We start from the raw sequence: 11,734 nt of genomic DNA, 5'->3' as shown, positions 1-11,734 counted from the left end.
GAAACATCACTATAATCGATTTTAGAACATTTTCATCACCTCAGAAAGAAAGCCCCTCCCAGTTAGCCATCACTCCCTATTCTCCTTCTTCCCAGCCCTAGGCAACGACTAGTCTACTACTTGTCATTATAGATTTTCTTATTCTGGACATTTCATATAAATGGAATCACACAATATGTGGTCCTTTGTGACTGGCATCTTTTATTTAGCATAATGTTTTCAAGACATCCATGTTAGCATGAATCAGTACCTTATTCCTTTTTTAGAAATTTTGTTTTCATGGCCCAGTGATATTCCACTGTATAGATACACCATATTTTTAATCTGTTTACCAGAGGAGGGACATTTAGGTTATTTCCATATTTTGGCTATTATGAATAATGGTGGTCTGAATGTTTGTGTTCTAGTTTCTGTGTGGACATATATTTTCTTTTAACTTGGGTGTATATCATACTTACATAAGGAGAACTGCTGGGTCATATGGTAGTTCTATGTTCAACTTTTTGAGGAACTGCCAGACTATTTTCCAAAAAAACTGCATTATTTGGGAACTGAATCTTAATTTTTTAGTGAATTTATATTCCTAGGAAGATTCTTTAAAGCTTGAACTATTTAGGCTAAGCATAAAGAAATGATCAACAAATAATTTGTTCATTGCCAAATATTCATTTTCTACATTAATATGATTTGACTTAATATGCTGAATTAATATCGTTTTAAGAGTATAAATTGTGATTAACTTGACTTTAATAACATTTAGAGGGTATTTAAACTTTTATGAGTAGTATCTCCTATAATGTTGTCATTGGTCAATACCTATTTGGGAAGGAGATTTTTTTTTGGAATTGCCTTCAGAGCAATGTGCATTAATTACTTAGTATTTCTCTAAACCTTTGTGTTTAAGAGTAGATTTTATTTCCTTTGGGGGGAGAAAATGACCTCCTAAGTCATTCAGAGCAGAGCTTAAAGTAAAGCAGATTGAACAGTGCTATCTTTGGTTTAAAATGAAGGGCAATTTTTAATGTAATAAAAATTAAATTTGTTGTGTAGCTTGTAAAATGACTGTGAAGGCAATCTGAAAAGAGAGGTTTTTGGGGTAATGGCAGCTCTTCAGGTGATGGCTTTGAAGAGAATACTTGGTATTCTTTTAAACATCATATATTTTTAGTCACACTTCTTTCTTTACTTCCTAAAAGATATGCTGTATCACCCCATAATAATCTATAAGAGGTATGCCTCGAGGTATTTCAGGAAGCCAGTTTATCTTAATACCTGGTATTGGTGTTCTGAGCCATTTAAATTGCCTGCTTTAGGAGCAGTCTTTAGATTTACTCTAACTCATCCATGTTTCATGTGTCATTGTTACACCACAGATATTAACCTCCTTTTAATGCAGTTCAATTTCAGTTTGTGAGAATGGTGTTTTCTGTGAGTGTGATTCCCCTCTTTCCACTTTTGGCCTTGTTTTGTTTTACACGAGTGAATTTCTGTCTTGTTTACCACTTATTTAATCATCCCATAAAGTATATGCACTCTTAAAGTTACAACAATTTAAGCACATTTTAAGGCTATGGAAATACAGAATTTCAAAACTGTTAACCTTTTTCCTCAGTGACACTGCCTTACTAGAAGAGGAATTGAAGAAACTGATTGATGCTTTGATTGAGAATTTTCTTGAGCCCAGTAAAAATGGACTGACCTGGCGTTCTGTTTAGCCTTCACCAGAACATCGTTGCTTTGCCCCGGTCCATGGAACAGAGCAGCCAAGAACTCCATGCATTGAACTCATGTTAGCATTCTCTCTGTGTGTCATCTGGCCAAGTATCTTTTTCCTTTATTTTCTTTCTTTTTGGTTGGCTAGCTAAACAAACTATAAATATTGAAATGAAATGGCTGGGAAGAAATGATTCAAATTTTTTCATAATCCTGAACAGAAGTCATTACATTAGAAGTATTATGGTAACACGTCATTCTTCCTTCAACAGAAACAAACTACAAATGTGAGTTTTCTTATTAAAGTGTGATTAAGCTTAGTTATATATTCTTGTGATTGTGTATAGCACAGTTTTTCTTAAAGGAAGATAAGTGTTGTATAATTGTAGAGTTAGTTAAGGAAATGAATCCATAAGATTGGCAAGAGAGTGGCGCTGCTCCCAGAATACTGTGGAAAAGTGTCATTGTTGCATTGCAGATATTAACTTACAAATTAGAGTATTTGAAATAGGATATTTAGCATTTCTAGGTTAGAACAGGTGTTACAATTTGTGGTTTCAGCACCTCTGTTTCAGGTGTTCTTGGTGCAGTGTAAATTTATTGTATTTATTTAAAAGTCTAACATTTATCGAACATAAAACAATTAGTGGCAACACTCCCAGTGGCGTGGTTCTTTCTCAGTGCCTTCTCAAGGCATGGTTTGAATTGAAATAGTGTTCTTCCATGGAGTATAATTTAATCAGTTAATTTGCAGACAGTTAAAGTCTTCCAAACTATATAGGTACTTCTCCTCTATTTAAAATAGATTGTTGATTTAAAAATCTTATGAATGTAAGTAAAAATCTTGATAAAAACAGGCTCAGTATAACTAGCTAAGGATCTTCATGTTAGAATTGTGTCAGCACAGCCTCTAAGTAAAGAAAAATACTGGAACTAAGAACGGAGCTGTGAATTTTTAATTTAAAAGTCTGACATTTAAATTACATTTTTACAAGAATATATGTTTCTTTATCACATGAAGTAGCGCTCATTTTACTAAGAAATAAAACATCCAGATTTTAGATCTTACAAAACAAGCTACATGTTTTAAAACTAAAGTCCAGTTTATCCTAACATCTTGCTGACTTCTGTAGAGTTTTTCATCACGAGTACTATTTATCTCTTTTAGTGGGGGAAAATTTTTTGGGAGGGGAATGTCACTTTTGGTTGATTCTGCATCTCTGAAAAAGAGTTAATAGAGAAGTGTTGTTTAATCTTCTCAAAGTGTATTCTGTCCTATATTGCTCACAGAGTACTTAGCACACGTGGTATAGTTAAGAGTTAACAATCATGAGGCCTTGGATGTACATAATTATACTAAACAAATTGCCTGTGGGAGATAAGTGATATGAGAGAATTTATTTCCTTGAAAAATAATATAAAATTAAACAGACGAGAATATTTATTAAATCATGGTTTGATTTATTGCAGCGATCAGCTAACATTTGGCTGACTCCAGATAATCCAAATGTGATTTTCAAATTACTGTATTGCCACTATTGTTCATTTGTTCCTTCCTTACTTTCTTATAGCTGAATCTTGTGTGACTGTAGATAATAGAGCTAAATGTAGAGTGCTATTCCTGAATGAGTTTGTTTCCAAAGGCTTTGCACTAAAGAAGAAATGTGTAGAATGTTTTGCTTTATTTGCTTTTAGGAACGTAGATTGTCATTTAGGAAATGGCCTATATTCTACAAAGTGGTATGAACAATGCTATATATATATATATGAAAAATAATGTATGTTCTGTTTTAGTATCTGTGTTTCAGTGACTGAAGAACAAAGTGGAGCTAAAATGATACAACAGCTCGTTCATAATCACTAAAGCCATGCTTGTCATTCTATTATAAAGAGAACAGTTTTGAATGCAACAATATAATGCAACAGGAGTCATCTTAATCAAGGTGAAAAGTCATTAAGGCTTGGATTCTTATGTCAAAAATTTAAATATCCAAAGTTAAAATGTTACAAATGTTCTCAAAGAGTATAGATTGAGGGAATTATTTGATTCTAGCCAAGCTCTTGAGCATGATATTTAACAAGAGCTTGACATAGTGGGTGTACACTTGTCTAACAAAATAAATTCAGTAGCACAAGACAACCAAGAAAAATAGAAGTACTGGCCAGTAGGACCCAGCCTTAGGATCTACATTATCTTTTTCTTTATGTACAGTATCATGGAAATGAATGCCTTCTCATTAAGTGTGTAGATCAAAACTGATATTTTCTAGAGCTTTGAGGAAAAGAAAAGAATTAATCAGGCAAGCTTAAAGCACTAGAAATAAACAGTAGAAATAAACAATAGAAAAGTCAGTAAAGTGGCAGGGAAAATGCTTCATGTGAAGAGCAAACTTACCACCCGAAAAGTAGGAAATGAACTGGCTGTGGGCAAGTTGTTGACTTGTTGTTATGATGAGCAGATAGTGATGCTTTTGTCTCCTTTTATTAGTGACTGCTAAGAAGCAGCCAGGGAGACCTTTGAGGTGGTGAGAAAAAGTACCCCTCATAGGATTCAGTTCCTGTTAGGATGTTGTGTTTTCAGATCATATGGGAACTGGAGAGGGGAGGATATAGCATAAATAAAAAGGAATGAAATATAGATTGAAAAATAAGACCTATAAGAAAAAGCACAAAAGATTAAGATCATTTAACTCTGGAGGGGAGGAAGTTGTTGAGATAGTTTAGTAACTCTTGAGTTATTATTTAAATCTTTTATTGAAGAACTCAAAATAAGAAGTAATATAACAGACTGTTCTCCATCTCCAGCAGGGACAGTATAAAAGGGAATAAGGATTTTTTTTTAATACAATTAAACATTTTAGAATTATGGCATATGCTAAAAAGCTGTTTAGCACTTTTTAAAAGTTCCTTCATTGAAATCTCAGGTTGGAACAAAGATGATATCATAAAGAGCATCGAAAGTAACATTTGAGTTTCACTCCATATCTGAAAGAATTTAGCTCACAAGATAGTTTTTGTATATGTTGAGTAGTAGATGCATGAGTTGCAGTCTTTATTCACTGTATAAAGACCTGCTTAATTAAACCTGTAAATTCGGTGCGACTTGAACATAATTCCGTTCATCTTGAAGAATGTATAGGATATTTGAGGAGTTTGTTTTGAATATAAATTATTATTACTTGGATGTTGTAACTTCAGCAGATAGAAAGGTTCTAAGAGAGTGGATGTTTGGAATATCTATATAAGGAATAGACCTCCTATTTCTTAAGCAAGTTGCTTCTGGAATTGATGCAACAAAGATACTAGCTGAAGTTTAATGGAGAAATTGTTCTACAGACTGCTGCTATTGGTGTTTCTCTCAGATGTTTTCCACTGATGTTTGTGATGCTTGAAAACTCCAAATTCTGCTTGGATAAATTTGTTTTATGCCTTTTTCTCTCTACCTCCCTCCTTCCCTAGGTGCCCTTCCACATTCTGTTACTGTGAAAAAACTGTTGCCCTGTTACCTCACTTATGAGAAATCTTAACTATATTCATTCAGACTGCTTTAAGCTTATTCCTAAGCTGTTTTTGTTTATGGACTTTTGGTTATTTTGTTATTACTGTGAGAATATTTAAGACATTGTAAGAAGTAATTTTAAATCTGTTGCATAATCTTTTTTGGTCTGCTTGGATACTACAGTATATTAATTTATTATGGCCTTTTACAATTCACTTGTTTTCTGAGATTGCTCTAGAAACTGATGAAGAAAGACTCCTACTAACCAAAATGAATGGTCAATTGATCTGGCATTTTATTTCAGGTTTCCTTGTACTTTGGGCATCCAAAGCCCAAGATCTGAGGAAAAAAAATTTTTTTTTTTACATTTGTCCCTCAAACCATCTTACCATAAACCATGAGGAGTCTAAGTGGAAAGGAGGGAATATCTCATTGTTGGACTCTTTACACAGCCTAAGTTTACTCCTGGTTGGAAACAAAGTTAGTGTTTTCTGTTGGTGACATTAAAATATTCACCATACTATTACATTCATTAAGACATAGCTTCTCTTTGCTAATTCAAGACTGTGTACTTAAAAAAGAGAGCACAGAAGAATGACGAAAGTGACCACGGTAAGGGCAAAGTGGCGTATCTTTAAAGTTTGCTTCTCGAATTTTTCCATCAGCATAATCCTAAAGCAGAGGAGCAGGAATGTTTTGGGGGAAGGGGCCTGAGAGCAAAATCAGAAGCAGCCTGCACTCAAAATTTCGTGTTCTGTCTTGAAAATGTGATTTTTGCATTCTCCGTAATAAAACTGTTTTAGTGAAAAATGATACCTTCGCTCTTCGTGGAAACTGATGCCACCAGAAAGAGGCACTGTGTTTATCACGTGGGCTCTCAGTTTTCTCCCCCATCCCCTGCCTCAATTGCTATATACCCCCGAGGGGACACACTGACTCTAGTGTGACAAATATACATAGAACGTATATAAGATGTTCCCTTTAGAAGGTGACCTTTGAAGGTATTAATGCCAAGTTGAAGTGACCTGAAATAGTTTTAGTACCACTGAACCTTATAATATACTCCAAAGCATTTACCAGTTTCTTCTCATTAATTATTAGCATCCCGTGACTAGGAAGGAGCACCTGACTCTTAGCTCCCTGAGAGCAGGGATCATGGTTTATTATTTTTCATATCCACACCACCCACCACATGTTATAGAGTACTTAGTTAGTGAAAATAGGAATTATGGAATTTCATTCTAAAGAAACAAATAGTTTAGGCAATCGGAAACATTACTTTTCTGATTCAGCTTTTAAAACAGTTCTCAATACTGATATGTATACTAAGTAATGTTTATTAAGCGTGCACACTCTTAAATACTCTGTTTCTTTGGCAAGAGCAGAGCATATTCCTATTTTGAAGTTGTATGTAATGCCTACTATTTTACACTCAAAGCAAGATGTTGGCCAAGAAGGTTAAGAAAGTGTCTGTGTAGACTTAGTATCACTAGTATTAGTGCTGTTATAAGCCTACTAATGCTGCCTTCCAAGGGAGTCACAACTAATTGGATACCGTTTGATAAATTTTTGTCCAGTGTATAATTCATCATATGTCTGAAGAGAGCCACCCAAACAAGATTTGCACCTGTATGTGATGAGGCCTTGTGTTATAGGCTGAAACAAACTCTTTGTATACGTCATTGAATATGCCAGATAAAATATATGCAGTTAAGAATTAATTATTTGTCTGTATACCAGTAATTCAAAATTGTACCCTTGTTTCAATAGTTTCTGTCAACATCTTCTCATTTTTCCTTACAGACTACCAGGGTGTATCATAAATACTCCCTCTGAGAATTTGCACTTTAAGTATTTGTGTGCGTGGTTTTAGCCAAATGAAGTGTTATCAGTAATAAACAGGTCTCTTCATAGGCGTAAGTTTCTGTGTAATTTTTATTATCTTAGGTATTACATAGTTTATAAAGTTTGCTATCCAAACTGAACATGTTCTTAAAATATATACATGATATACCCTAGAAACTACTTTGACCCTAAATAAGTAGTGTAGCTCATTACTCAGTAAATATTTCTTTATTTGTTAACCAAAAGCTTCCCTGGTGGCTCAGAGGTTAAAGCATCTGCCTGGAATGTGGGAGACCTGGGTTCGATCCCTGGGTTGGGAAGATCCCCTGGAAAAGGAAATGGCAACCCACTCCAGTACTTTTGCTTGGAGAATCCCGTGGAGGGAGGAGACTGGTGGGCTACAGTGCATGGGGTCACAAAGAGTGGGACACAACTGAGCGACTTCACTTTCACTTTCACTTTAGCCAAAAGTCCCAGAAGAAAGAACTATTACTAAATCTTTTTCTACCTTATTTTTCTCCTTCTCTTCTTTATTTTTTTATTTTTTCCTTCTCTTCTTTAATTGACCTAATTTGTCTGCCCATGTTGCTGCTGCTGCTAAGTCGCTTCAGTCGTGTCCGACTCTATGTGACCCCAGAGACGGCAGCGCACCAGGCTCCCCCGTCCCTGGGATTCTCCAGGCAAGAACACTGGAGTGGGTTGCCATTTCCTTCTCCAATACATGAAAGTGAAAAGTGAAAGTGAAGTCGCTCAGTCGTGTCCGACTCTTAGTGACCCCATGCACTGCAGCCTACCAGGCTCCTCTGCCCATGGGATTTTCCAGGCAAGAGTACTGGAGTGGGGTACCACTGCAGCATCAACTAACATAATAAAAAGTTAAAGGTTTGGAAATCCCTCAAAGAAGTAACTATGTATCTGTGATAGAGTGGTGGTCATGCAATTAGTTTCCAGGGTTGTTAGGATTCTGTGGTCCTGGTCTCCACTGCCTGCTTCCTCTGATCAGGTTCAAAGGTAAGATGAGTGAGAATAACATTCTACAAGATAATTTTATCACCTTCCTTGTATATTCTGAAAACCATGCTAACCCCAGACTTACCGTTTCCTCTATTTTATTGTTGTTTAAGCACGTAAACAATACATTTAGTATTACTACCTGTCTCTGTAGTCTCCACAAGCATAGCCTTTTCACTACATTACTATTGCCTAGAACAGTACACGGCACATAGAAGGTATCCAGTAATATTTACTGGTTGAATTAACCCATCTCACATTTCTGCATGCAGAAGAAAAGCCCTGAATTCTGCTTTGATTCCACACATGCACAGGGTTGCATGTGATGAGACATATGCAGCAGTGATTCCACCCCTTTTAGAGATTTACAAGCCCATTAATCAGTATCTCATTCAGGCAACACCTACTTCTCACTACCTCTGGGTCATCTCTGCCCATGTCCTGCTGAAATCTCAAGCATTTTCTTCCCACTTTCCTGGCCCCATATTTTTCTGGCTTGAAACCTCCAAGTTGTCTTTTATTTATCATGCCACAGGATATGTACTAATTGACAAGTTATTTTTTTTTTCAATTGGAGTACTATATTAGTTGATTCACAATGTTGTTCGTTTCTGGTGTACAGCAAAGTGATTCAGATGTGTGTGTATTTGTGTATATGTGTGTGTGTGTTTTCTTTTTCATATTCTTTTCCACTATGGTTTGTTACAAGATGTTGAATATAGTGCCCTGTGCTATACAGTAGGACCTGGTTGTTCATCTGTTTTATACGTTGCATCTGCTAATTGTAAACTCCTAATTTATCCCTCCCTCACCCCTCTTCCCCTTTGGTAACCAATTAGTTTGTTCTCTATGTCTGTGAACCAGTTTCCGTTTTTATAAATTAGTTCATTTGCGTTATTTTTTAGATTCCACATAGAAGTGATATCATATGATACTTGCCTTTGCCTTTACTTAGTGTGATAATCCCTAGGTCCATCTACGTTGCTCCAGATCGCATTGTTTCATCCTTTATAATGGCTGAGTAATACTCCATTTTATATGCATACCATGTCTTCCTCCTTCATTCCTCTGTCCGTGGACGTAGGTTGTTTCCATGTCTTGGCCATTGTAAACCGTGCTGCTATGAACATTAGGGTGCATGTGTCTTTTTGAATTAGTTTTCTCCAGATATATGCCCAGAAGTAGGATTGCTGGATCATATGGCAACCCTATTTTTAGTTTTTTGAGAAACCTCCAGACTGTTTTCCATAATGATTGCACCAATTTACATTCCCATCAACAGTGTAGGAGGTTCCTTTTTCTCCACACCCTCTCCAGCATTTATTATTTGTAGACTTTTTGATGATGACTATTTTGACCAGAGTCCCTTGGACTGCAAGGAGATCCAACCAGTCCATTCTGAAGGAGATCAGCCCTGGGATTTCCTTGGAAGGAATGATGCTAAAGCTGAAACTCCAGTACTTTGGCCACCTCATGCGAAGAGTTGACTCCTTGGAAAGGACTCTGATGCTGGGAGGGATTGGGGGCAGGAGGAGAAGGGGACGACAGAGGATGAGATGGCTGGATGGCATCACTGACTCGATGGACGTGAGTCTCAGTGAACTCCGGGAGTTGGTGATGGACAGGGAGGCCTGGCGTGCTGCGATTCATGGGGTCGCAAAGAGTCGGACACGACTGAGCGACTGATGTGATCTGATCTGATTTTGACCAGTGTGAGCTAATACTTCATTGTAGTTTTGATTTGTATTTCTCTAATAATTAGCAATGGTGAGCATATTTTCTTGTGCCTATTGGCCACCTGTGTTTGACTAGTTCTTTAACAGCCTCTGAAGGTAAGGACAAGTCCATTGGCCTGAGACCCACCTAAAACAGGGACCAAGAAGCTAACTTAACCTAAAATAGCAATGGGACTGTTATCATCCCCAGGGGAGAATTCATGTATATTTAGATGGAAATGTATTAGAGGAGGGATTATAATAAAAAGGCTTCCCTGATAGCTCAGTTGGTAAAGAATCTGCCTGCAATGCAGGAGACCCTGGTTGGATTCCTGGGTTGAGAAGATCTGCTGGAGAAGGGATAGGCTACCCACTCCAGTATTTTGGGCTTCCCTTGTGGCTCAGCTGGTAAAGAATCCGCCTGTAATGCAGGAGACCTGGGTTCGATCCCTGGGTTGGGAAGATCCCCTGGAGAAGGGAAAGGCTACCCACTCCAGTATTCTGGTCTGGAGAATTCCATGGACTGTATAGTCCATGGGGTCACAAAGAGTCAGACACAACTGAGTGACTTTCACTATAATAAAAATGTTTATTTATTCTCCATCTTTCCTCTCTTGTCTTCTCCAAATAGCACTTCTTCATTCCTGTTAGTGATGTGACTGTTCTCCTGTTTATCTTTATTTCCCTCTCTTTACCTCTAGTTCTAATCATTAAATAGACCAGTCTTACATGGATTTGCTTTAGATTATGTCTTTGACCTTTATCTCTCTGCTTCATTCATTCATTTTATAAATATTTTTTGACCCAGAAATATGTAGGAACCAAGGGCACTGCAGAAGGCTAAGAAGTAGGAAAAAAGACACAGCAACCATGTTACTGCTGGAACAGCAGGATGAGAACACTGTTCCCACGGCCCCACACCACCAGGTCACCTGCATTTATTCTTGATGACTTTGAATTCAAAGTGCCTGAAGACAAGGCCTCAGTGGCCTGGTCTCTTGTCACATGCCTGCCTCCTGGCTGAAACTAGATCCTGGTAATGGAAGGATCTGACCCCTCAGCTTCCTTCTGAATGGCGGCAGGAGGCAGCGTGCTGCAGTTACACTTCCGTCAAGACACAGTGACAGGAGGTTAACTCACCAGTTGAAACTGTGGTGCAGACAGAAGGTGACCATTCACTGCAGTGCCAGAGTACTGGAGAATAAGTAAAAGCTCAGAAACAGGAAGAGGAGGGACATCTTAAGCACAGACAGCACACGCATGCAGAGAACCACGAGCAGTTCAGTACTGCCATGTTGGGAGCAGGGATGTGAGCAGAGACGGGAGAGGGCCCTGTGCGCTGTGCTGCAGAACTTAGACTTCAGTCAGTAAATGAGAGTCATGGGAGGGTTTAAGCAGAAAGTCTCCAAGAGATGATGGTGGGGGCAGGGAAAGTATGAGAGAATCCACCACTGGAAAGAACCTTGAAGGTCATCTTATCCAATCTCATCATTTTCTACCATTTGACTACCAAATGGGATAAAGATTTGAACTACTGCAGTGACAACTTGCCAAGACAAGTTATTCTCTTCGAAAGAAAGACTAGTAGAGAGTTTTTATTATGTTCAGCTGAAATCTGCTTCCTGCAGCTTCTATTCTTTGGTTGCACTTGAAAACAATGTTATCCAAAAATCTGTTTCCTTGACACTTGAAGGCTTTTCCCCTCAGTCTGCATATGCGTAATTCAGTAACTGTTCCATGTGTGACCTGATTTTTAGATCCCCTTTACCTTTCTAATCACCCCATAGACAATTTCCAAAGAGCTGGGTCCAACATTAATATAATACCATATGGACTCTAGCCTGCCAGGCTCCTCTGTCCATGGAATTCTCCAGGCAAGAATACTTGAGTGGGTACCATTCTCTTGTCCAGGGGATCTTCCAAACTGAGGGATCAAACCCGGGTCACCTAT

At 37.7% G+C, this 11,734-nt stretch overlaps 1 protein-coding gene across 1 annotated transcript in view; it reads left to right on the top strand.

Moving 5' to 3' along the window:
* PGM2L1 (phosphoglucomutase 2-like 1) overlaps positions 1-7,127 on the top strand; it is a 61,545-nt gene extending 54,418 nt beyond the window's left edge. The window contains exon 14 of the mRNA XM_010848857.1: positions 1,613-7,127. Within this exon, the coding sequence (XP_010847159.1) occupies positions 1,613-1,715 (103 nt within the window). The 3' untranslated portion in view covers positions 1,716-7,127. The remainder of the gene's footprint in view (positions 1-1,612) is intronic.
* Positions 7,128-11,734: the final 4,607 nt, after the last annotated feature.

The sequence above is a fragment of the Bison bison genome, unplaced genomic scaffold (assembly GCF_000754665.1).
Source record: "Bison bison bison isolate TAMUID 2011002044 unplaced genomic scaffold, Bison_UMD1.0 scf7180017864276, whole genome shotgun sequence".
Lineage (NCBI taxonomy): Eukaryota > Metazoa > Chordata > Mammalia > Artiodactyla > Bovidae > Bison > Bison bison.
This window is presented reverse-complemented; position numbering and strand designations above follow the sequence as displayed.